The sequence below is a fragment of the Oryzias latipes genome, chromosome 22 (genome assembly GCF_002234675.1).
Source record: "Oryzias latipes chromosome 22, ASM223467v1".
NCBI classification, from domain to species: Eukaryota; Metazoa; Chordata; class Actinopteri; order Beloniformes; family Adrianichthyidae; genus Oryzias; species Oryzias latipes.
In genome coordinates this window covers 5,819,104-5,845,270 of record NC_019880.2, presented here as the reverse complement: position 1 = coordinate 5,845,270, position 26,167 = coordinate 5,819,104, and the positions used below count along the sequence as shown (strand labels likewise).

Sequence of the window (26,167 nt, the reverse complement as noted above, 5' to 3'; positions counted from 1 at the left end):
CCTTTTCCGCTAGAGGGCGCCTTTCCCATTTAAAAACGTTTTCGTGTGTTTTGGACCTCGAGAGCTTCCGTATGAAAACAGAACACGTCATTTTGGAGCGAAAGTTTTGGAACGGGACTGGATGTGATGGGTGTCGCGTATTGCTTGTATTTTAACTTTTCTTAACGCGTGGGGCACCCATAAAAGTGGGCGCTAAGGACGTCAGAAATGGACGGACTTGAGATGTCCGCGATGATACCGGCTCTTCAGGAGCTAGCAAGGTGAGTCCTGCAAAAACTAAGATTAGCTAAAAGGCTAATCAATACCGGTAAAAAGACAAGTTCAAGTTGGCGACTGTATCTGCTGAAGCCACAAACGATGGTTTGTTTCAGTGCTGGCGCTGCTGAGTACGACCAGACGGTGCAGAAACCTCGACGCATCCTGTGTCAGTTCATAGACAGGATCCTGACCGATGTGGATGTCGGTAAGTCAACTTGAAAACTGCGAATAATATCAGATCTGACGCGTTGACACAAAAAAACCTCTAAAATCACTGATATAAATATGTATGCCATTCAGACTGAAATATGGTCGCTTTTGAAGTTTCTTTATTTTTTTGTAACTGCCATTGACTGTGTTCTTTTTAAAACAAAATTTCTAAGTTTAAAGAACAAACAGAATCCGATTATTAGGAAGAAATTAGGGGGGGAAACGAAGTTATACAGGAAAGGAAGTCAGATTATCCTGTTTACATCATGATGGTTAAAACTGTCAAAAATTTAGCTATTTAGTGTACTTGTTCATCATGGGGGGAAAAAGACACTTAAGAAGAGGTTGTTTTTTTTTAGAAATCTAACGAAAATGTGATGAAGGTTATACTTTTTACCAAAAAGCATTTTATTTTCCAAAATGTTTTTATTTCTGGCACTAACAATATGTGGTGCTAGTGAACGGTTGTTTGTTTTTTGGCATATCTTGATATTTTAAGCCTGAAGGGTCAATTCCTTTACCTCTAAGTGGTCAACAAAAAAGACTACATTTAAAACTCAGAAATAGTATTTATGTGACTTTTGTGTTCAATAATGTTTTATTTTTTTGAACTCATAGTAGTGGTTTAATAGTTTAGCAGTCATAAGATCAAAAATACTGGAAATAACTTTGTTGCATAGATTAAAGCCTCTTCATACTGGAGACGCCAACAGGTTGGGTTTTTTCTCAGAGATGCCTGTTGTTGCAAATGTGCAATTTATCTAAAATAATATTAATTTATGTACTATAGTCAAAATAACTGTTGCTTTAGCTTTTACTTGAATGCCAAAAAAAAAATTTTTTGTCATAATTGGAAATAAATTCATACATCAAGGGAATAAATGTGTATTCTTATACTGGAAAAATATATTATTTCTAATCAAAAATGATTGATCGGGAGTGTTTTCATCTGTAAAAGTAAATAAAAAAATATTGGTTGTCTCAATAAACACAAATACATGGAGCTTCCTGCCATTATCAGCCATTCTTCTTTATTAGGTTTGAAATCCGCTTAACGAAATATGCTATCATATACTTTTGATAAAATATATTTTGGAGATTGAAGCTGAGAAAATGTCTTTTCCCTTTTTTTACTACACTTTTTTAAGTTCACTCTGTTCTGTACAGATGTTCAGTCTGATTCGTTTGAAGAAACATTAAAAGTCTCTGTTGTTCCAGTTGCTTTAGGTCTAAGTAAGAAGTCCAGCTCGGAGCCGGCGTGCGTCATGCTGCTGGACTTTGTGCAGCATTTAGTCAAATCCTCTTCTTTGATGTTTGCAAACCCTGCTTGCCACCCTGCTGAATACCCAGACGCCACGCAAAGCTCTGTGGGTAAGAAATCCTTAAAACAACTAGCAAATTCTCAATAAAAGCATAATCAATAGTAACTTTTTTCTTTCCTGACTTGTTGATTTCAGACTTTAGTCGGTGGGTCGCTGCTCGCTTCCTTCGGGTGGCGGCAGCTCCGAGCTGTGATGTGATCCACGGACGCGTCTCTGCGGTGTTGTGCTCTTTACTTCACACTCTGAGGGTCAGGGTGCCTTTCATTTTCAGCCGCCTCACTCAGGAGCTCCTTTTTTTGGCCCGGGACCTCAGCGGCGTCCTGTATTCTCACATCAGTTTCCTGGCTGAGCGAGGACCCGGTCAGGGGATCCAGATGCAGAGCCGATGGCCCGTACTGCTGGAGCCCTTCCGCTTCCCGCCCACGTGCTCCTCCTCCTATCTCAGCTGTTCCTCCCTCGTACTCTCCTCGCCTGCTGCCTTAGAGTCCCTGACTGCTGCAACCCTCCACATCATAACTGACGTTCTGAGGGGGGTCATGTCTCGGCAGGACCTCGCGTTGGCCTGGGAGACGGCCTGTTTCATTTTGGCCAATGGCAACATCAGGCTAAAGAGGCTCTCCATGGTGATGTTGAGGGAACTGGTTGAGTGGAAGGGGTTTCCCGAAATGATGAGCCACGAATTCTTTATTGCCTTTTTCCATTTGCTGGAAACGCACTCCTACACGGAGAAGGAGGAACGGCCGTATGAAGGAGAACTCCTGAAGCTGATCAGCTGCGTGTTCCAGCCTCCTCAAGCTCCTCCCTCCCACTTTGAGCCCATGCATCTCACGCAGCTGTTTGAGTGCGTCTGTGCTCTTGGAGGAGGTCATGTCAGGTTAGGAGCAGAGGTTGCTGAATCTCTCTGCCTGCTCTTCAGCTTCTCTCTGTCTTCTGCTCCTGTTTGCGAGAGCACGGCACTGCTGAGGAAGCAGCGGGTCGCGGAGGTCTGCCGCACGCTGGCGCTGACCGTCGGGACCAACAATCAGGCGGAGGTATTCATTTACTGCTCAACTCCTGTTCTGTTGATTTGTTCCTTTCATAAAGAGTACCACAATACTAACAAAAGTCCAGACATCTTCATAACTGGAAAGGAGCAGCGAGAAGAATAAAATTCTTATTTTATCTCTGCTCCCATATCAACGCTTCAAAGAAAAAAAGAGAAGATCCTAAATGGTCTTTACTGCCGGAACATTCCTCAATTTTCTTCTTAACAAATCATTTCTTAAAGTACTTTTCAGAACTTTCTGCTTGGAATTCAAAACTTTTATCCTGACAAAACAAAAAAAGCATGTTTGTTTTGTAGTAGAGCAGCTTGAAATCATATCTTCTCCTGTAATTTCCTTTTTTTTTACGTTACTTGTCCCATCCAACAGCGAAGCAAAAAGGAGCCGAAGCCCCTTGTGTTAGACAGATTTTAACTGTTAAAACTGAGGGTTATGAATCTGTGGACGCACGAGGTGTATTTTTTTAAAATCCCCTTATAAATTTGAGGCAAAACTTTATTTATTATAACTTCTTTGATTTTCATCTTTTGAAGTAAAAAGAATTAACTTTTGTAAGATCCCACTACTTTAAACGTGCCTTTATAAATCTTGCTGTTTCACTAAATCTTCAAATTTTAACGTTCCTGACCGTTTCCCAATATCCAGCTATTTAAAAAACGATTTTCTGCAGCAACCATTAAATAATTAAATTGGTTTTCTATTTATTATCAGACACTGCAACGCAATAAGGAAGACAATGAAACATTCTCAGCATTTCACAGGATAAATAATACCTAAAGTCCCACTCTGATCATCTTTTTGATTTGTTGTGTTCCAAGTGTTCCAAGCGATCTTTCCATCAGGATTATGTCATTTTTAGCCAAAATAAAAAAAAAATGGTGTCCTTTCCCAAGACATAGTTTCTGCAGAGCGGCAGGAGTTCATTAGATATTTCTGCAGAGAAGTTGTGGGCAGGGCCGTAGGTACGGAGTAAGCCTGCCCCCACTTCCCGTCATACATCTGTTTACACGCCCTTCTGCGAGCTCAGGGTTGTGGGGGGCCCTTTAACGCTGTAACAAAAACAGTGAGCAATATTGGAGCTATCCAGTTTGAAGCCAGATGCCAGCTCAGAAGAGGAAAACAATGACGTAGACGGATCAAGCCGTCTACAAGTGAATGCTTTAGAGTGGAATGGAGCAGGAAGCTTGTCGTCTGCCATAACTCTGTACAAAGCTGCTACAAGCTTTCTCAAGGCTTTTATTCTTCAGCTCCTGATTCGCAGCAACTTGAACAAAGAAATACTCAGAAATGCAATTTAGAGCTTAATTTTCCTTAAATTTATCCTCCAATATATAAATAGAAAAAATTATTCCAAACAAATTTAGTTTTAGACACTTTACTTTTAATATATGATGAGTGAGACTTCCAATTTCGTCTAATGTTGTTGTATTTCTAGTCCTGCTGTTTTGTAACTTTTGTAATTTGGCAGTGTGCTCAGGGCTTTCTCCAAGCTGCCCTCAAAGCTGAGACTGCTAATGTGATCCGGGAAGAAGAAGACGGAGAAGTTGCTGCGAAAAGATCCTGCAAGTCATCAACCAACAACACATCTTTGAAGTAAGTTCAGGCTCGGCTGAGGGGGGGGGGGGGGGGGGGGGGGGGCACACGAACGTGTGGTTGTCCTCTCATTGTGCAGAAAATGTAGCTTGAAGGCTATTCCAAAAACTGAGAAATTAGGCTGTTTCTCACTCAAGTTTTTTTAAATTTTAAAATTTTAAATTTTTTAATGACTTTTCAGAAAAACAATGGGAAAAGGTTTGTCTGAAACGGTTCTGCCTGTGTTTTCTTAGTGACGTGGACATGAGCGCCCGCAGCGAGGTTTGGGCCGTGCTGAAAATTCGGCTGGAGGAGCTGCTGGACCCTCTGAGCTCTGCAGAACCGGGGAGTCCCCAGACTCTGTTCGCTCTGCAGGGTCTGGCCCTCATCCTCCATGTGGCGGGTTGCTGCTTCTCCCCCATCAGGTAAAGTTGTGGCTTCCTCCCCTTCGTGCAGATGCCGTGTTCTGATGAAGTGACTCTGTTTTTGGTGAGCAGTCCGTGTCCTCTCCTGTGGGTGTCCGCCGAAACCCTCAGCAGAGTCCTGAAAAGCTGCCGTGTGGTGTTGGAAGGAGCCGTTGGAGAGCAGGATCGTTTCCAGGCTGCCGTTCGTGCCACTGTTGGGATTCTTGACTTCGTGTTGTACCTGACGTGTGAGTAAACATGCAAGAGAAGCTTGTAATATTTGGTCTTGAAAAGCAACTTTTTGGTCTAAACTGAGTCCTGGCTGTCCCGTCTTGTTGCCACAGTGGGTAGAAAAGGGGAGGATGAGCTGCAGCGGGATGTGTGTGCTCTGCTGTCTCTGCCCTGGGTGTGCGAGAACAAGTCTGCCTTCGCCTTTAAGAGTTCGAGATTCCCTTCCTGGCTGCCTGCTTTGGCCCAGAAGCTCAACAGCTCTCTTTGTGAGTGTTTTTATTTGCTGAGAAGTTTCTGGATGAATTAATTTGGTTTATTTTAAGCAATAAACACAAAAGAAAAGGCAATAAAAATACATAAATATGTCAAATCTATTTTAAGATAATTCTTTGCTCTATTATAAAAGTGTTCTCAGGGGTATTTTAGGTTTAATAATGGCCTTTTTAGGCTAAATAAAATCAAAAAACATTGTTTTCATGGACATCAACAGTTCGAGCGCTCTGTTTATGCTCTCTTCCGCTAGCTTACAGCCCCTTACGCCTCCAACCTACCATTTAGGGGCGCAACTAAAATGGCGAGCAATATTGAAGCTATCCAGTTGTACAGCTTAGAGCCAGATTCCAGCCCAGATGTGGAAAACAGATGTACGTACATCAGAATGGAGTGGAGCAGGGACCTAGCATCACAAATACGATATTTTCTATCAGAATTTTTTCATCTTCACCTGATTTAAATAAAGAAATACTCAGAGATGCTATTTTAAGCTGAATTTTCTTTAAATATGTCCTCCATCATGGGAAATAAGCCATAAGAACAAGTTCTAAGCACCATTTTCATCGGAGTGGGTCTTATACATAAAGTAATAATTGATTAAGAAAGTAATGCTATCATTTTAACATTGTAATTGCTTCAAATCATATTTGCATTTATACAAGCAGTACACACTTATGACATATTAAATCTGTCAAATATTCAGTTTGTCAAATGTTTTTTTTCCCTCATATATTGGTTCTAAAGGTGTTTTTAAAGGTTTAGAATCTGTCTGTGTTCTTCTCCAGCACCTGAAATCGAGGCAGACTGTGTGTCGCTGCTCGCCTTCCTGCATGGCGGCGTGTGTGAGACGTGGCGCCTGTGCGTCTTTACAAAAGCGCTGCAGAATCGGGATGAATCCGTCAGAGCTGCAGCCGTCCGGGTTTTCCCGGTCCTTCTTCATCACCTGGGAAATGGGTTCCACAGCCTCATCGGGACAACTCTCCTGTGCGTAAACTTCCCGTGCAGTCACAACATGTTGGATTTCCTTATTTGGTCATTAATCATGTTGCTTTTTTCCTTTGCTGGGCGCTGCAGGTCTGTGCAGGAAGATGAATCGGAGCAGGTGAAGGTGGAGCTCGCCCGGATCGTTGGAGACTTGAGCTGCGTTCAGTCTGGACTTTCTACCCTCATACACAAAGAACACAGCAGCCCTCCCAAATTCCTCTGCTTCCACTGCAGGCTGAAAACAGAGCATGATGGGAAAGTAGAGCCATCCCTCAGCGTTTCTGTTATCAAACAGTTTCTGTCTTTACTTGGATCACAAGCTACAAGTGGCGTCAAGCAAGGTACTTTAGGAAGAAAATTTTCTATTTTTCCTTCCATAAATACTCCATTAATATATAATATCTAATAATTGAAAGAGGATTTGCTTGCTTTATATTTTGCCATCTCAGCCTTCTTGGAAGCTCTGCCTCACCTTTGCCAGCATGTGAACCTGACCAGGGAAAGCAGCGACTCCCAGGCGGTTCTCCGTTCTCTGACCGACCTCATGGAGGATCCAGAACCTTCCGTCAGAGAGCGCTTCAGCCACGTGGTGCAATTCCTGATCCAATACTCTGCAAGCGACTCAGAAGGAAGCACTCTGAATGAGGTCAGAAACATCAAATGATTTGAAAGCCTGTTTTTTCCGATCATAACATGAAAATAAAACGACTTAACCTCCACAGCTCCTGGTCGCGCGTCTGAAGGAGTCCTTCAGCAACGCCAAAAAGAACCGAGACGACGGTCTGCGTAGCACTCTCATCCTCACTCTTGGAGAAATTGGCAGGTATATAAGCCGTTTTTCTTCCTCGGTCTCAGCACCAACAGAATCGCTGCTGCCGTTTCAGGATTTTTCTTTATTTATCTGTAATAACATTGGTCCAATTTTAGCAAATGTTTCTCAACTTGAATGAACTTTTTCTTATATTTTTTACTTCTATCAGAGCTTCTCGGGGTAGTTTGGTGTCTTTTTCCCTGCTGCGGCTCCTCCACTGTCTCCTGTCCAAGTCGTCGTCCGTGACGGTGGATGCCTACACTCAGATAAGAGCGCTGGCTGCTGCTAAAGGCTTGAAGCTGCAGACCCTCTTCAGTCAGTACAAGAACCCTATATGTCAGGTATTCGACACCCCCACCCCACCCGGCGGATGCAGCTTTAAGGACATCAGATCATTGCGTTACGTTTTAATCATCAAAAAACTGAAACGTGTGGGTTGAGACGGCAGAGAATGTCATTTATATACCCTCTTTTTAAATGGATTTAGTTTTTTTACAGTGATTTTATTGAGTCCAGCTCTACATGGAGTTTAAAAGATAAATACATTTAATTTTTCTAAAATGAGTATTTCAATGTTATTGTTTTCCATGTATAACACAGGAAAAATGTTAAGAGATAGTAGTTCTATTAAGAACGTATCATAAACGCACAACAATATACAGTAAAACAATTTTAAATCAGCCCTTGGTAATTTTACAAGAATAATTGACTGATAATTGAATGATTGACTGAATTGACTTCAAAAACTGGTACGTTCAATCATTTGGGATCTGGATCCCCCTGCCCAGCTTTCTCCCTGGAAAAGAGGCAGGGTTGAGGCCTTGAGGACCAGGATTGGCCGGCCCTGATCAAGGCAGTTTAATTCAGGGGTGTCCAAATCTAGGGCTCGAGAGCCGGCGTCCAACGTGTTTTCCAACCAGCCTGCTTCTGAAGCTCCTTATTGGCTAAACACACCTGATCCAGGTAATCGGTGGCTGGACTTCTGGAAAACCAGCCGGAGGCCGGCCCTCGAGGCCTGCAGTTTGAAACCCCTGGTTTAGTTCTTTCATTTTCTCCAGAAAGTTCAAAAAACTTTCATCTCCTTCACACCTTATGTTGCTAATTCACAACTTACTGCCTAATGCAGGACTACACTTGATTTATTTTTTTATTTTACAAAGTTTGATGAATCGCTCCACATTAGGATCAAAGATCTTGATTTAAGTCTTATTTGTCTTTAGGAAATTGATAAAAAGAAAAGAATTGGTTTGCTTGGATGCAGTTTTAAATACACGCATCTTTAACACTCTTTACACATTGGTTGTTTTTTTTTTTTGGGGGGGGGGGGGGGGGGTTGACCTTATAAAAAGCTTTTTTATTTCAACTGAAAGTATTTGCAGTTAAAATGTTTGAAGTTTTGCATGTTTTTAGGAAGTTCTGTGCTTCTTTTTTTTTTACTAGAAAATGAAGTAAACTCAGATTTTGAGTGTACATTTATTGCTATAGATTCCTTGTTTAATGTAATAATAAAAATGTGACCACTGTTTGTCGTTTCCTCTGTAGTTTCTTGTGGAGTCGCTGCATTCACGGCACGCATCGGCGCTGAGGAGCACCCCAGACCAGGGCAGCGAATCGGCCAATCAAAGAGAGCTGGCTCTTGACATCCTGGCTCAGACCGCGCACGCGTTCGACTTCCCGGACCTTCACCGCTTCCTCACAGTATGCCAAGCCGCACACACACACCGGGAGAAACCATGCCACTGCAGAATGAGTGACGCAGTGTTTGCTTCCTGCAGCGGACGCTCCAGGTGCTTCTGCCGTACCTGGCAGCTAAGGCCAGCCCCACAGGCTCCGCCCTCATTCGTACTCTCGCAATCGAGCTGAAGGCGAACAGGAGGGAGATTCTCATCAACAACTTTAAATACATCTTTAGCCACCTGGTCTGCTCCTGCACCAAGGAAGAGTTGGAGAGGGCCTTCCACTACCTGCAGGTCGTACATTCATCATCAACGATGTCAAATGTGACAAATGTTCTTCAAATCAGATTTCTATACCTTGATTTACTTTATTCTATTGAAGACAGTTTTTTTTGTCAATTTTGTTAAAATTGTTTGTTTTTAGGTAAAATGCTGTTTATAAGAAGCTCACTTTTATTGTAAAGTTGTTTTTTGAAGGGAAGGAATTATATTGGTCAGAATATTAGCAGTCTTTGAATATTTGGGTCTGGCGATACGTTTCTGAAAGTGCTGCCGATTTTCCCTCCTGGGGTCCTTCACAGATTTAATTTAGATTCACGTGCTGATGGTTCAAGAGGATTTCATTCAATCCTAAACGAAGAAGCTTCTTAGAGACTGATTTGTTTTGTGCTTAAAAAGATGCCATTTAAACTGAAAAAGGGGGGAATTTGCATCAAAAACTAAAAGAACATCTATTTTCTGACTTGCAAGAAAGAAATTTAATCAAACTGTTACATGAATCGATATTATGACCATTTTTTTTAACGGATCCCTCCTTTTTTTTTTTTTTTTTTTGTGAAATGCTAGACAGCCAGACTGAATATTGATTTCCGGTCATGTTGTTTCAGAGTGAAACAGAGATCGAACTGGGCTCTCTGTTACGCCAAGACTACCAGGGTCTTCACAACGAGCTGCTGCTGCGTCTGGGAGAACATTACCAGCAGGTTGGTTCATGCCGTCCCGTCAGCGTGCGGCCCGCCAATTGTAGATTTTATGAAACAACTACAAGCGTTTCAAACTGCTTTTTTTATGACTGCCTCTGATTTACAATGATTTGAATAAAGAAAAAAAACTAAACACAGTTGTAATCATAATTATCTTCATTTATGTTATCATCATGAGATATCATGAGATAAAGGCTACAAGCGCATGTTAAAACACTAAAAACATCATTTAAAAAAAATCAGACTGGGTGCTCTGTTTTTTTTTTCCTCCTCTTTTCCTGCATCACACATATGGAGGATCCTTAAGAGCCCACTCCCCTCCTTATTTGAAACAGGATGTCAGACATCCCAGTAAAATGTCTCAGTCAGAAAGTTTGCAGAAGCCGAATACAATTTGATTCTTCTTTGTTTTTGTTTTCAGGAATCTTTTTCTTTTACAGTGAGAACACAAAACATTAATTTAGTTGTTTTTGCCAAAAATCTTTTTAGACTTAAGTGTTCTAAAGTTGTGTGACTTTAAATGAGCTGTTTTATGTTTGAAATCTCTTACAGGTTTTTAATGGATTGGCAATCCTGGCCTCCTTTGCATCCAATGACGATCCGTATCAGGGGCCACGAGACATTACCACCCCAGAACACATGGTATGCTTCCTTTTGATGGTTTACTTCAAACAAGATGCTCCTCCGGTTCTCTGGGGTTCAGTATTTTGGGATTCTTTTACAGTCTGTAGCAGAATCTGGGAAGTTGTTTTTACTTTTTTCATTAGAATGAATCAACATTGCATTTCTTGTTTTTGTAAACTATAAAGATTAAAACTGAATCCTTGCTCAGTTGGTCTTTCTATATCTACTGCGTCTCAGGCAGACTACCTGCAGCCGAAGCTTCTGGGAATTCTGGCCTTCTTTAACATGCAGCTGCTGAGCTCCAGTGCAGGAGAGAAAGACCGCAAAAAGTTGGTGAGTCTCCGGCTGTTGGAAGGAGTGCCTCATGTGTCAAGTCTGGTGGACTCTCGTCCGTTTTTTCTCTCCCTTCAGGCTTTGACGAGTGTGATGGCTCTGATGCGCCTGATGGGCTCCAAGCACATCAGCTCCGTCAGGGTGAAGATGATGACCACGCTGCGCACCGGCCTCCGATACAAAGAAGACTTCCCTCTGCTGTGCTGCCAGTCAGTACCTGTAACAAACCCTGCAGCCGTCAGGAAGAATCTGAAGAAAACCTCCTGCTTCTTTTTCTATTGTTCACAGAACATGGGATTGTTTTGTGAGGAGCGTGGAACCATCACACCTCGGGCCTCTTCTCAGTCACGTGATCGTTGCATTGCTCCCCTTGATCCCCCCACAGCCTAAAGAAACTGGAGCCATCATCCGTTTCCTTATCTTGGACAACAGGCAAAGAAAAACAAATGATTTATTTTATACGTTCATTCACAGCAATGCAGGAAAGTTCTAGCAAAAATAGAATATTAAAATGCTAAATGAAACTGATCCCTGAAAAATAAACAACTTTAAGTGGTATTTAGCTGGAAGTCAGGCTGAGTGGCGAGCAGAACAGGTAGACGAGCAGGCAGTATAAACAGAGCAGGTGAGTTGACCGAATGCTTTGCGGTGCAACGATCAGGCAGAGATTTAAAGGAGCAGGCACGAGCGGAGGGATTCAGAGACGACTAGAAGCATAAAGAACAGGAACTCCTTTCATAGATCGCTTAAAAAAGGAAGGGATACGTTCCAAAAACTGTGAGCCTCATTTTTTAAAGACCATGCAGCCAATCAGAATCGCGTATTCACCCAGACCACAGTATAAAAACAAAAAATTCTTTCACAGGGAGGAAGTTCAAGACTACCTTCACGAGATCTACTTTCTGCCAGATCACCCGGAGCTCAAAGACATCCACACAGCTCTGCAGGATTACAAAAAGGTCTGTGAGGCTACACTAATGATGTGAGGATAGGTTTTTGAATCAATCAAACGATTGGCGTCTCTTTTAGCTGACGGCCAGCAGCAGCGATCTGGCGGCGGCGCTGCAGCTCTCCATGAGAGCCGTCCAGCACGAGAACGTGGATGTGAGGGTCCATGCTCTGACCAGCCTGCGGGACATGATGCACAGCAACCAGGTACGATGATTAAGCACAAGAACCGAACGTTCTGGGATCTGATAGGAACGGATAGCCGTCTGGTAGGTTTTGTCTGGTGCGGTAAGCACTGCTTTCTGCAGGAGTGGCTGCTGCGGCAGGTGTGTGCCAGTGAGGCGGTGGAGCCGGTCATCTCCAGCCTGGTGTCGGTGCTGCTGAAGGGCTGCCAGGACGCGTCTCAGGAAGCCAGGCTTCTCTGCGGGGAGTGTCTCGGGGAGCTGGGGGCCGTGGATCCAGGACGTCTGGACCTGTCGCACACACACACCCACGGAGACCGCAACACCTTTGTGGTGGGTGTGATACCCCACTCTTTAAACCGTTGCTTTTCTCAAAGAGTTAGAGACGTTACCTTCTGTAGATCCTAAGTCTGGAAACCTAAGTAAATATTCACTCATTTGTTTGAGCTTTGACGTCATTCATTATTTTTTTAATGCGTTGGAACATATAATAATTTTTTTAACATCATTTCAGAAACAAGCTAACTCACACAAAATTCTTTCCTGTGTCGTTTCCTTGGTGACAGACTGGCGTTGATGATCCCAATTTTGCCTACGATTTGCTGATAGAACTGACCAGGACATTTCTGGCTTACGCTGACGACGTGCGCGCCCAGGACTCAGCCGCTTACGCCATCCAGGTACTTCTGTTACAGCTCAGCTCGTGTCAGATTCATGCAGTGTGCCTCTGAGGAGCTTCTTTAAGAAAAAAGACGTCCAGTTTGTAAAGAGAACCAGAAAAGTAAAACTTTATAATCATCTGCTCATGCATTTGATGCAAATGAAGTGTTGAATTAAACACATTTTACCACAAATCCCATGGAGAGCATCTTAGGAAAATTGGAACAACACACCCATTGCAGAGTTATTATATCTAAATATATATCTACACGTCTGGTTATACCTTTGGGGGATCATTTTAAAGATATCTCTTATCAGAGACCAGCTAAAGTTTGAAAGATCTTCCACTTCTACAAGTTTCTGTTCTACAAGGTGTCTGATCTATGGAGTCAAATTAGGCTCAAAAACCAGATTGCAAATTTGACAGAGACCTTTTGGGTAAACCAGAGAGCAGGGCAATTACAATAATCTAAATGACTAAAAATAAACAATTCCACCGACTTTTACTGTTCATTTGCATTAGAACAGATCTTAGAAAATGAAGGAGGCTTCAAACTAAGGGGGTGTAGGAACTTCAAGATCATATTGAGAAGAACCACAAAGAAAAGTTTAAGTAAGAGTGTTCAAACAGTGTTCAAATATCTAAATAATCAAGAAAATGTCTAAAGAAACTCTGACTTCCCGATAAGAAGATCAGAGGAGTTAAGGGTCAACAGATGTTTAAATTATTCCAAATACATGTGTGAACTTGTGTTGAAATGATCAAAGCTCTTTTAATTACAATCAATGAGTATTCCGTTGTGTAATGTGCAATAATGATTACCGAAATGTTTTAATTACAATCAATAAGATTTTCTTTACTTGATCCGCTATGTGTAGCAATAATTACTGGTTTAATGTAATAATGTGTTCTAATAATAACTATTATTACCTATCGGTTACCTAAAGTGTGAATCATTGTGTTTTGAAAAGATGTAAGAATTCCTTCTGAAGATAATCAACAAGGACTGGATTTTGAAACTTGAAAAAGAATCTCTGATCAGAACCGGATTACGAAAACAACACGAAACTTTAAATGATGTAACTCAGTGGGGGTGGGATTATATTATCTCGTTTCTTCCCACTCCTTTTCAAGCAATAAATCAAGCTCTACTTGACTTTAGTTAATGATCACTATATTTAATTAAGCAAATGTAACTTAAATGTGACTTTGTTTTTGTTTATCTGTTTTTTTTAACCTTTACATTTATTTAATGTAATCTGTGATTAATGCTTGAAACAAACAAATCATTGTTGAAGTAAGGGTTTCCATTAAACGCTGGCTAAATGGTCGGCCTTCGCATTTTCACTTCACCAAACCTGTCTCTCTTTGCAAAAAGTTTGGACGCCCCTGCTTCAAGATGATCCTCATTTGACCCCGTACTGATCCTCCAAGAGGAAAATATTTACTTAAGTTGTATGAACACAATATGGCCCTGCCACACTTGGGTATATTTTTGTTTGTGCGCGGCAGGAACTCCTGTCTATATTCGAGTGTCGTGAGGGGAGGAGTGACACCCCAGGACGCCGGCTGTGGAGGAGATTTCCAGAACAAATTCAAGAGATTCTGGAGCCTCATCTCAACAGCAGGTTCACACCTTCAGACCCAAACTTTTACCCTCTTTATTCACCCACCATCCTGTTGGTTTTTTTTCTTATTCCAGTCTTGCTTTACGTTAAATAAAAGACGTGTTTCTCTTCTTCATTGCAGATATAAGAGCAGCCAGAAAGAGGTGAACTGGTCTAAACTGAAGAAGCCCATTTATCTTAGCAACAAAGGGAGCAAGTTTTCTGATTGGTCGGCTACCTGGGCCGGTTACCTCATAAGCAAGGTCAGCCTACCGTAGATACCATCTCAATGCCCGCTAGCAAATAAATCCACTTTTATTTCAGATCAGGAGAAAGAATTAAAGGTTTTCTAACCTTAAATTATCTGCATGAATTGTAAACGTAAATTTAGGTTTTTACTTTTCAGTTTTTTAGCATTTCCCCAAAAAGAACAGCTTGGGTCTATTTAGAAAATTATTACTATGAACGAGTTTCTACATGAAAAACAGAGTAATGAATTATATATATTTAAAAAAAAATAATGGACCAATGTGGATAGAAAAATGATAAAATATCTAACAGAAACAAAATTAGAAAATCAATTTTATTTTGCATCCCTTATTTTTAATTTTTTGGGGGTTTTTCTGTCAAGATTGAATGGAATTACCTTCAGTAAAACGGTCCAATATTGCAGCCTTTGATGTCATGTCGTAAACACGTTTTTACTTTTTAAAGGTTGTTTTTGGCAAAAATACCCAGGATAACCGGATCCATCTCCAGTGTCGGCCACTTTAAAACATAATTACCGGCAGTTATAGTTACTAGTTACATCCCCCCAAAAGTAAATGAGTTAGTAACTCAGTTACTGTGTCTTAAAAGTCATTAATTAAACTTCTGGCTGGATTGACAAAAATACTGTATAGTAAGACATGTAAAAATTACATTTAGATTGTTAATTTTGTTTAAATTGTACACATCTTTCGATCACAATTAAACTCAGGAAAAGTTTACAAAAATGCAAATTCATAATAATCCTTCCATTAAACAGTATTTATGAAAACAGCCATGTTTTATTTAAACATTGTTATACGTTGATACTTTTTCATGCTGTTGTGTCCCAAAGGAGCTAAAATCCTCTGCTTTGATTATTCAAGTAGGCCATAATTCACAGAATTATGAAAACATTGTATTTTTAATTCAATTATTATTCTAACTTCAATTGTTTTTAATTGAATCAGATCTGCAAATCCACTTTTTTATAGTTTTAAAATGTTTTGCTGTCCATCAGGTGAGACACGAGCTGGCTAGCAGAGTGTTCAAATGCTGCAGCTTCATCATCAAGCACGACTTCAAGGTCACCATCTACCTGCTGCCTCACATCCTGCGCTACATGCTGCTGGGCTGCACACCTGCAGAGCAGCAGGAGGTGAGGAAGGATGAAGAGGAGGAACACTCCTCGGGGTTCTAGTTCTTCTTCTCTGATGTGTGTGTGGGCTTTCGTCAGGTAACGGAGGAGATGCTCGCTGTGCTGACAGAAGGTGATGCACAGGAAGGAGGCGGAGCCCAGGAGACGGCCTCCAGCACTCAGACTGTGTTCAGTATGGTATCACACCTGACGCAGTGGAGCCGGCACATCCTGTACTCCAAACCCAAAGGTGATGGTCATTTAGGAGTAACAGCGAGGAAACTGACTGAGATTTAAATGCTCTCTGGAGCTTCAGCACTACAGCAAAAGGGTTCTGTTCCTGCATATTTGCTTCAGTTTGTTGCTCTGACCCTGTTGGTGGAATTTCACTTTTTTAGAAAGTGGGGATTTCCAGAGCGTGGTGGCATTCCTGAAGGGAATTCCACAGGACATTCTGGCCAAGGCCTCCCTGCGATCCAAAGCGTACACCCGGGCTCTCATGCACTTTGAAACTTACATCCTAGAAAACAAGCTAAACATCCAGGACCACCTAAGCTTCCTGCAGGTGAAGTTCATCCTCTGAAGTTCCTTTGGTTTTTAAGGGGGTCAATGGGTCTGAATGTGCGGCTGCTGTTGCAGACGTTGTACGCTGCCATGCACGAGCCCGATGGAGTGCGGGGCGTCAACGCGTTGAGGAGAGAGGAGCCGTCGCTACGGGAACAGATACTGGAGCACGAGAGCATCGGCCTGCTCCGAGACGCGACCGCCTGCTACGACCGAGCCATACAGCTGGAGTCTGACCAGGTACCCGCACTCAAGCCTGATTATTATTCCCGCCATCTGCTGGAGGTGAACCGGAAAACTCCCTTTTCCAGATTGACCATTATCATGGCGTGATGACGTCTATGCTCGGTCTGGGACAACTCTCCACAGTCATCACACAAGTCAACGGAGTTCTAGCCAACAAGTACGACACGAGCACGAAAGCTTTCTGACTGCTTCTGTCTTAGTTATTTGAAGTTGATTCACTTTGCTTAAACCTCTTTAGGAAGCATTGGAAATCGGACTTGAACTCCTACAGAGTGGAGGCAGCCTGGAAGCTCGGAAAGTGGGACCTGCTGGAAGATTATTTAAGTTCAGGTGAAGAAGAAATTTGGTTTCTAGGAAACCCAATTCAACTTCAGACTGGAATCCGTTTTTATAACGAAAATTAGAAACGACAGAATATTTTTTAAGAAAAGATATTTTATTTTAAAGGGCTTATGTCGTGCTTTTCTTAAACCTTTCAGAGTAAATTATATCCATATATATAATAATATATTACCTTTGGCACACAAAAGAACAATCTTTTAATGAAATTTTAGTTATTTTCACAGCTCATTTATCTACCCAGAACTTAGACGACTTAATCTCTGATGCACCACCTTTCTCTCCGTTGGGGTCCTGCCCATTTCATGACGACAAGCCAGAGCGTGTCTGTGTTTTGCCCACGAAAACAAACAACGTCCAAGCTTTTACAAAGATGGATGTGCAAATGGTGCACAAAAGCGTTTTGCCCATCAACGCTAGCTGAGCACTGAGAAAGTGGGTGTGTCTGTTAGCCTGGGGGTGGAGCTGGCGGCGCAGACTCTTCCTGGAAGGGGCTGTTCCCCACTTATTTACGTTACAATGTGAGAACCCGCTCGTTTATCGGAGGTTTTTAGAGGAAAACCCAGAAATGCGTGAATGAATACCACTTTGCGGTTGTTTCGCCATGCGCACACACATTCACACACTGACGGTGGCTCTGCTGCCAAACACTGGCGTCTACCTACAACCACCAGGAGCAAAGTGGGGTTCAGCGTCTTGCCCAAGGACACTTCGACACATGGGCGGGACCGGGCAGGAACAGAACCTGCAATGAAATAGCTTTGCCTAAAGAAAAACTATCTTCATTTTATTTGGGTGGAAAAATTGTGGCCAACATTTTAATAAGATTAAACTGGTGGCATCACACTGCAGCATGAGCTGAAGGATTTTAGGTTGAAAGAGGATTTGAAAAGTATTTTAAGAGATTTGCATTTTTCTTTATATTTACAAGTAACAAGATAGACTTTTGACCCATCTTTAAGATTTGTTTTTCTATTATGTTAGTTCCTTTTTAAAACATCTCTGCACTGAGCTTTGACTGAGTTTGTTTTTCTGTTTTCCACCCGTAGACCAGCAGTCGAGCACTTGGGGAGTGGGGCTTGGCCAGCTGCTGCTCTCCATGCAAAAGCAGGACGCTGAGACTTTCTGTGAGAAGCTGAAGCTGGTGAGGACCAAACAAGTGGTCCCCCTGTCTGCTGCTAGCTATGAGTGTGGGACCTACCAGAGAGGATACGAATACATCGTCCGGTCCGTGCTTAACATCAGCCGCCTGTCACCGTTTTAGCTTTTGATTCCAGCAAAGAAAAATGTCTGTCTGCGTGTTCAGGCTGCACATGCTGAGTGAGCTGGAGCACGCCTTCACTGAGCTGCAGACTGGGGGCTCCACTCCGAGTCTCAGCCAGCTGCCCCCCCACTGGTCAGACCGATTGGAGATGACTCAGAAGTCCTTCAGGGCCAAAGAACCTATCCTGGCTCTCCGTCGCGCCCTGCTCAGCCTGGGACCACAGTAAGACGTTAATAGAAAAAAACATTATTTTATATTTAGGCATAAATTAAACTTAAACACATTGACCTTTTTTAAGGTGGTGTTTAAGTCCTAAAGACCCACTCTGATAAAAGTCATTCTTGGTGTTTTTAACATGTTCTTCTGGCATTTTTCTCATGATTGAGGACATACATATATATATATATATATATATATGTATATCAAAAGTGAGCTTAGAATTGCATTTCTAAATAAAGAGCAGACAAAAAATGCAGTTTAAAAAGGAGCTCCCTGCAAATGCATTCACTTGCAGACGGATAGATCCGTGTACGTCTTCATTTTCCTCGTCTGAGCTGGAATCTGGATCTAAACGGTTCAGCTGAAAGGCTCCAATTTTGCTCGTCGTTTTTTTGCACCGGTAATGTTAGATTTTGGGGGCTGTGATGAGCTGTAAGCTATCTGGAAAGCGTGTAAACAGATGGGGGAACCAAAATCACATGAATATCTAATGACCTACAGTCACTCTGCAGAAACTATGTCCTAGAAGAGGACACCGGTGTTTTGATTTTGGCTAAAAACCTCCATCTTCTTGACCGTTTTTCCCTTTCGGGGTCACGGGGTTGCCGGAGCCTATCCCGGCCACTTGGGCGTAGGCAAGGGATGCCCTGGACTGGTCGCCAGTCTGTCGCAGGGTAGAACATCCTCAATCACACGTCCATTCACTCTCACACTCACACCTATGGTCAATTTAGAGTTGCCAATCAACCTATGAAGCATGTTTTTGGACAGTGGGAGGAAGCCGGAGATCCCGGAGAAAACCCACGCATGCACGGGGAGAACATGCAAACTCCACACAGAAAGGTCCCCCATTGATGTTCTGGTTCAGGTCCCCCAGCCGGGACTTGAACCGGGGGCCTTCTTGCTGTGAGGCAAGAGCACTAACCACTGCGCCACCGTGCAGCCCCTGGCTAAAAAAAGGTTTTTAGCCAGGGGCTGCACGGTGAGGTTTTTTTTTTTTTTTTTTTTTTTTTTTTTTTTTTTTTTTGGCTAAAAACCTCATAATCATAATGCTGGGAATGCTGTTTAAAATAGATGTTTTCTTGATTGACTTAAAAGTCCGGGAAATAATTTTGTGTTCCCCGTGCTTCAGGCCTGTGCGTCAGGAGCTGGTCGGGGAGTGCTGGCTCCAAAGTGCTCGGGTGGCCAGGAAGGCCGGACACCACCAGACGGCTTTCAACGCCCTCCTCAACGCCAACAACACTCACCTGGCTGAGCTGGTCACAGAGAAGGCCAAGTGGCTCTGGTCCAAGGTGCATCCAGCCCATCAACTTATCCACCTACCACTACAAGCTTAGCTCTGTCACCATAGTAACGCTGCACTCATTTATTTGAACTTTTGAACAAAGTTCAAAGGTCCACAAAGGAGCAGAGATGATCTCTAACAAAATCTCTGCATTTTCTTGTGATCAGGGTGATGTCCACCAGGCCTTGATTGTACTGCAGAAGGGCGTGGCACAGTGTTTCCCCGATAATCAGCCCCTGATGGACCCACGCAGCCTTCAAACCAAAGGCAAGGCCATGCTGCTGGTGGGACGCTTCATGGAGGAGACGGCAAACTTCGAGTCTAATGCCATCATGAAGGCCTATAAGGTCATATTGTTTAATATTCTCATCACTCTTTACATTTGTATTTAAACTACTTTTTTTTCTTCTTCAAACTGAAGTGCTTCTCTAAATCTGCTGCATTTTTTCAGGATGTGACAAACCTTCTACCAGAGTGGGAGGATGGGAACTTCTATCTGGCTAAGTACTATGACAAAGTGATGCCAATGGTGACCGATAACAAGCTGGAGAAGCAAGGAAACCTCATCCGATACATCGTTACGTTCTTCGGAAAGTACGTTAGCCTCCTCTATCTAGACGTCACCTTGTGGCTCAAAACTACAGTGACGTCAGCGGTTCCTGGCTAGATCGCGGTCCACCGTTATGAAAGAAGAAAATTGGTTGTAGACCTTGCCAGTCAGTCTCCTTTGTGCCCTGTATGCTATACAGAATGCATTCAGCTCGACAAATTTACATCAATCTTTGTCATTCTATAATACTGGACGTGTTTTCTACAAAGCTTTGAATATTGAGAGTTTAAACAAGAGAGAAAAGTGTGAAAATGTTTCTGTCTGTTAGAGAAAAGTGTGTAATGAGGGGTTTTATCTATATTTATTCTAAAATAAATCACTACTTGCCGGATTTCGCCTATGATGGGCTGTTTGAGAAGATAATTCTTACAATCAACAGGGAAACACTGCAATTCTTTTTTCTTTTTTTGTGGAATCTTTGTACTTTTTAGGGCACTTCAGTTTGGAAACCAGTACATCTACCAGGCCATGCCTCGCATGCTGTCGCTCTGGTTGGATTTTGGAGCCAAAGTGTGTGAATGTGAGAAAAGTGAGTGACCAAAAACCTCCAGCCATCCACCGCCCGACATGACTGAAGCTTCTTCACGCCTCTCATTCACAGCTGGACGCGCAGACAGACAGATGCGACAGGAGCTCAGTAAAATCAACTCCATCGTGTCTGAGCACTGCGCCAACCTGGCTCCATACCAGTTCCTCACCGCCTTCTCCCAGCTCATCTCTAGAGTGTGTCATTCCAGTGATGAGGTCTTTGCTGCTTTAATGAATATCGTAGCCAAAGTCTTCCTGGCATACCCGCAGCAGGCCATGTGGCTGATGGCTGCTGTTTCCAAGGTAACGATGCAGTGTTTTTCCAATCATAACGGGCAGCTACTGTATGTTTCTGTATTGGTTATACTCTTTGTTACATATTTCCAGCTACATTTCCCCTTTTCTTCTATTAGTCCACCAGATTTAGTTAGAATGGAAATTTCACATCTCTTTTTGGTTTGGTCTACCTTCACACTAACCGGATTAAACTGTGTCAAAACATCAGGCTGTTCCAACTGCGTTAGACCAGAAAAAAAAAAAAAAGAAGCTTGTTTTTTTTCATACTAAAACCCACAAGATTACTGACTCTCCTTGCTTTACTTCCCAGAAAAGGTCAAATCTTTTGTTGTTTTCTCACCGTTGCCGTATCGCGCCAGGGTTCACTTGCAAGTGGACCAGAATTCACTTATTTGGCCTGCACCAGACTGTAGATGTGGTTTTATGCCTGATAAACGAAGCGGATAATCTAAGGAAGCAAACTCTGATGCAGACCAGAATGCCAAATATATTATAGTTTAAATAGTGGACAATTTTTTTTTATTTTTACATTTTGAAAGTGCTCGTTTCAGGCAATACAAAATTAAAACTCTTAAGCTACATCATTATGCCTTGAACTAAAAAAGATGAAGTTTTAGATTTGATTTTATTCATTTACTTTCTAGTAAATATAACAATACAGCACACAAACATTTTTTGTGACGATGAAAGGGTAACAGAAAGGGCAAAACTCTCTTCTGCTCCTTTTACATTGTTAAAAATAAACACATTAATTCACTTGTTTCCCAAAAAACAAAAAAGAAAAGAATACAAAAGATAGCGAACACCAACATGTGTGGATCTTTTAGTTTAAATACAAAATATAACAAAAAAATATTTAAAAAACAACCACCAACCATTATTCCTATTTTTAACTTAAAAAGTACTGATTTAGCCTCTGATTTGTGGTTGAAGATCATTTCATAAATGAACTTTAATATACTTTATAGACATTTTATTTTAAAAGGCTTTTTAGTTTGCCTGCTTTTAAATCAATATAGTTACTAAAAGGAAAAACTGCGACATTCATTGTCAATGCTGTTTTATTCTGTGAATATATCCAATTTTTTGAAGGTGTTACTATGTAAATGCAAATGTTGTTCTATTCCAATGTTTTTCAACCAGTGTGATGGTCAAGTGTGCCGTGGAAAATTGCCCTCATTAACTGATCTAAAAACATTTCCCATCTCCAGGATTTCAGCTCTGTGTTCATCCAAACAGGCCCTGATAAAACACTGAGGAGTTAGGAATATAAAAGATCGTAAAATACTTTTTCTTTGCGTTTATTTTATTTTATTAAAGACATTTTGATAAGAATGACAGTACCACGATTCAGCTGCAGCTCCGGCTGTATTTGGGAAAAGTCCCGTCCCTTTGACTGTCTCCACCAATCATTCTTGAGGGGCTTAATCACATGTCATCAGTCTGACCAATCAGAAGTGGTTAAAGTCTTCACTTCCTTGTCCTGATTTAGCTCGTAAAGTCGCTCAGTTCTAACAAAAATACCAGCTAAAGCTCGTCTTTTGCGTTGTAGCTTTCCACAGAATCCGGTATCAGACCGTGGAACAAGTGAACAAAACCATGAAGCTCCGAAAACCGATCTCCGGCCGTTTTATGCACTACATCTCCCATGATCCATTGGGTTGTGAGAGTGACAGGGTAAAAGGAGTTCTGTCGTTAGACGTCTTGAAACCAACGAACACACATCAAACTATTTTTAAATCTTCTAACTTAACTTTTATTGAATCTTTTAGAAAAAAACAGCTGCAGTTTCCAGCTTTTTCTGCAACAATTATCTCAAAAATGCATGTGAGATTGTGGAGGGGCTGTAGATCAATATAGACCATGAGTTTATCCTTCTTTTTTTAAATTTTTGGATGCTGGTGTGCCGCGGGATTTGTTTTAAGGTTAAAGTGTGCCGTGACTCAGAAAAGGTTGAAAAACACTGTTCTATTCAACCACCTCAGTATTAAAAGCTAGAATTCTCCTGTGCACGTCTTTGCAGTCTTCGTACCACATGCGTATGAACCGCTGTAATCAGATCCTTAAAAAAGCCATCAGTCTAAAACCGTCTCTGGACAAGTTTATTGGAGATGCCAACAGACTGACGGACAAGCTGCTGGAGCTCTGCAACAAACCGGTAACTCTTCTTTTTCATTGATTATTTTGTTGAAAGCGAGGTAAACCTCCCTCATGTCTGTAAACGTGCGTTCAATCCAGGTGGACGGAAACAGCACCACCCTCAGCATCAGCGTTCACTTCAAGCAGCTGAAACGTCTGGTGGAGGAGCCGACCTTCAGCCAAATCCTGATCCCACTGCAGTCCGTTCTCATCCCGACGCTGCCTTCAACCGGCGGGACAAACGCAAAGCACGACGCTTTCCCAGGCCACTGGGCGTACCTGGATGGCTTTGAAGATGTTGTAAGAGCAAATGTTTTATCGTTGGGGTCAAAAACAGTTGGATGTATCAGGAGGATTATGATCAGATCTTATGTCTGATTTGGGTTTTTGTCATTATGAGAACCGGAAACAAACCCTCCTACTTTAGGAAGATCATATTAATCAAATATAGCACTAATGTTCCCCCATTTTGGGGGACAAATCCCCCCGAGGTGAACAGCAGGGAAACGCTAACTTTATAGGAGTTAGAAAGCTCAACGTAGATACTTACAGAAAGTGGTGTGTGTGTGTGTGTGTGTGTGTGTGTGTTTGTGTGTGTGTGTGTGTGTGTGTGTGTGTAGGTGGAGATTTTAGCTTCTTTACAGAAGCCTAAGAAGATAAGTCTGAGGGGCTCCGATGGCCGAAGTTACACCATGATGTGTAAACCGAAAGATGATCTGAGGAAGGACTGCAGGCTCATGGAGTTCAACTGCCTCATCAACAAGGTGTGTGGTTATTTCCTCTTGACCTCATGGTTAACCTTAAGGGCTGTAAGGGAATAACCTGCCTGTTTAGGTTCTTGTATATAAACTCAACTTATCCTTACACTGTTGCATCATATTAATTTGTCACTAAGGTTTCACCTTAAAGATAAAACATTCTTAGAAACTCAAAAGTTGTACCAAAGTGGAGGATTTTTTTTTGCGGATTTTGTTGAGTTTTTTTGTTACACAATTGATGTCTTCTGTTTGTCCTGAGCTGCTCAAATCTCACTGCAGTTGTAAATGATTCTGTTTCTGAATTGCAGTAATACTTCAAATACTGTAACATAAGCGGTAAAGCCGTTCCGTTCTCTCTGTGCGCATAGTGTCTGCGCAAACACGCAGAGTCGAGGCGGAGGGAACTTCACATCCGCACCTACGCTGTGATTCCCCTCAATGAGGAGTGCGGCATCATCGAGTGGGTCAACAACACCGCTGGACTGCGACACATCCTCACCAAGCTGTACAAGGAGAGGGGTAACCTAACTCTCGGAAACGTATTCATCCGTTCAAAATACACAATTACTAAAAAGGGAACCGAGTCGTTGATTTCTCTCTATTTTTCAGGTGTCTATTTATCGGGCAAAGAGCTGAGGAAGCTTATTCTACCAAAGACGGCTCCCTTTGAGGAGAAACTGAGGATCCACAAGGAGGTGCTGTGCGCCCGCCATCCGCCGGTCTTCCATGAGTGGTTCCTGCGGACCTTCCCGGACCCAACCTCGTGGTACAGCAGTCGCTCTGCGTACTGCCGCTCCACTGCTGTGATGTCAATGGTCGGCTACGTCCTGGGCCTCGGTGATCGCCACGGAGAAAACATTCTTTTTGACTCATTTACTGGAGAGTGTGTTCATGTTGACTTCAACTGCCTCTTCAATAAGGTTTGTCTTTGTCTAAATTCAAATTATAAACATATTTAAGTTTTAAAGACCCACTCCAATCATCCTTTGATCTATTTTAAAGTATTCCCAGTGGTCTTTTCGTTACAAATGTTCTGTTTTTAAAAATCTGTCATCTGCCGATTGCAGCTTCTATGAAACAACTATGATCTTTTTCAAACAGCTTTTTTTCATCCGCTTCCCTTTCACAATGATTTGAATAAAGACATGGTCAGAAATGCATTTTTAAGCGTAATCTTCTTTATATAAGTTCTGCATCGTCAAAAAAATCCACAAGAACACATTACAAACAGCAAAAACCCAGTTTTCAGAAGCATCACTTCCTTCATTTTTACTTCTCTCCACTAGGGGGAGACCTTTGATGTGCCTGAGGTGGTTCCATTCCGGCTGACCCAAAACATGGTCCACGCTATGGGGCCCATGGGTACCGAGGGCCTCTTTCGACAAGCCTGTGAGGTCACATTAAGATTAATGAGAGACCAGCGAGAGCCGCTGATGAGGTAGACTCGTAAAATATTTAAAAATATAGCTTAATATAAAACTATTTACCAGGCATTTTTGCAAACGTGAATATACCAAATTGAAGTTCTTTAATCACAATATGCCTCATATTCTTTTTTTTTTTTTTTTCCCCTTCTAGTGTGCTGAAGACCTTCCTTCATGACCCCTTGGTGGAGTGGAGCAAACAAACCAAAGGACTGTCAAAGACCCAAGTCCACGAGACTGGCGAGATAGTAAATGAAAAGGTGACTATTTTCTTAGATTTAGAAAGCCTTTCCACTAGTCTGCGTCAGGTACGTTTCATTTACTAACTCGGTTTTGCTGAAATTATATCTTCTAGGCGAAAACACATGTGTGTGACATCGAGCAGCGCCTGCTGGGGGTGATAAAGAGCAGGAACAAAGTGCTGGGACTACCTCTGTCCATAGAAGGACACGTGCATTACCTCATCCAAGAGGCCACGGATGAAAAACTTCTCTGCCAGATGTATTTGGGTTGGGGTCCATACCTGTAAAAGCACACATTCCAACCCGCCATCCAAGCACTTTTTGAAGATTTGATAAAAATGTTCTGAAGAATTCACGTTTGTAGTTGCAAGTTTTCTAATAAGTGTTTATAATTCTGTTTTTGTTTTTCTGTAAATTTGTTGTAATAAAACATGTTTTGTTGGTTTAGTTTTTGCTGGGTACTGTGTCTTTTAATCTCTTAACCCTCATTAGATGCGCAGCGTTTCAAGCTGCCACCTGACCAGCAGCTTTAATCCTGTTTTTCTTTTGCACACAGACATGGAAGCAGTCAACTTGTATGGTTATTGGAAGCTGTAGAACTTTTTAGAATGTCTTCATTTTTCTTAATGTAAGTCATTTTTGTAGAGATATGGGTTCAGACACACAGAACGCTGCTGTGTTTTTTATTATTGCTTTACTCCTCTTTATTAATGTGTGGCTGGTTTGGCAATTGTCTTTGGTATAGG

General features: G+C 42.0%; 1 protein-coding gene across 2 annotated transcripts; it reads left to right on the top strand.

The window, feature by feature from the left end:
- Positions 1-70: 70 nt before the first annotated feature.
- Positions 71-25,873, top strand: atr (ATR serine/threonine kinase). 2 transcript variants are annotated; one of them, XM_011490181.3, is made up of 47 exons: positions 71-260; positions 372-463; positions 1,687-1,839; positions 1,926-2,821; positions 4,302-4,426; positions 4,660-4,830; positions 4,903-5,057; positions 5,154-5,306; positions 6,099-6,297; positions 6,388-6,638; positions 6,747-6,943; positions 7,020-7,120; positions 7,278-7,449; positions 8,651-8,806; positions 8,884-9,078; positions 9,672-9,767; positions 10,320-10,409; positions 10,629-10,724; positions 10,803-10,933; positions 11,013-11,156; positions 11,590-11,683; positions 11,754-11,879; positions 11,981-12,187; positions 12,421-12,534; positions 14,028-14,143; positions 14,265-14,385; positions 15,390-15,527; positions 15,606-15,756; positions 15,905-16,071; positions 16,146-16,310; positions 16,382-16,473; positions 16,555-16,646; positions 17,705-17,882; positions 17,962-18,141; positions 19,271-19,430; positions 19,591-19,770; positions 19,875-20,017; positions 20,465-20,553; positions 20,635-20,864; positions 22,882-23,016; positions 23,097-23,297; positions 23,618-23,761; positions 24,124-24,274; positions 24,365-24,675; positions 25,042-25,193; positions 25,334-25,439; positions 25,535-25,873. In XM_011490181.3, exons 1-47 carry the CDS (start codon positions 208-210, stop codon positions 25,706-25,708), a joined length of 7,743 nt encoding a protein of 2,580 aa, XP_011488483.1. In that variant the 5' UTR covers positions 71-207; the 3' UTR covers positions 25,709-25,873. The 2 variants fall into 2 exon arrangements, with proteins under 2 accessions (XP_011488483.1, XP_011488482.1); XM_011490180.3 differs by having other exon boundaries at positions 72-260; positions 20,465-20,562.
- Positions 25,874-26,167: the final 294 nt, after the last annotated feature.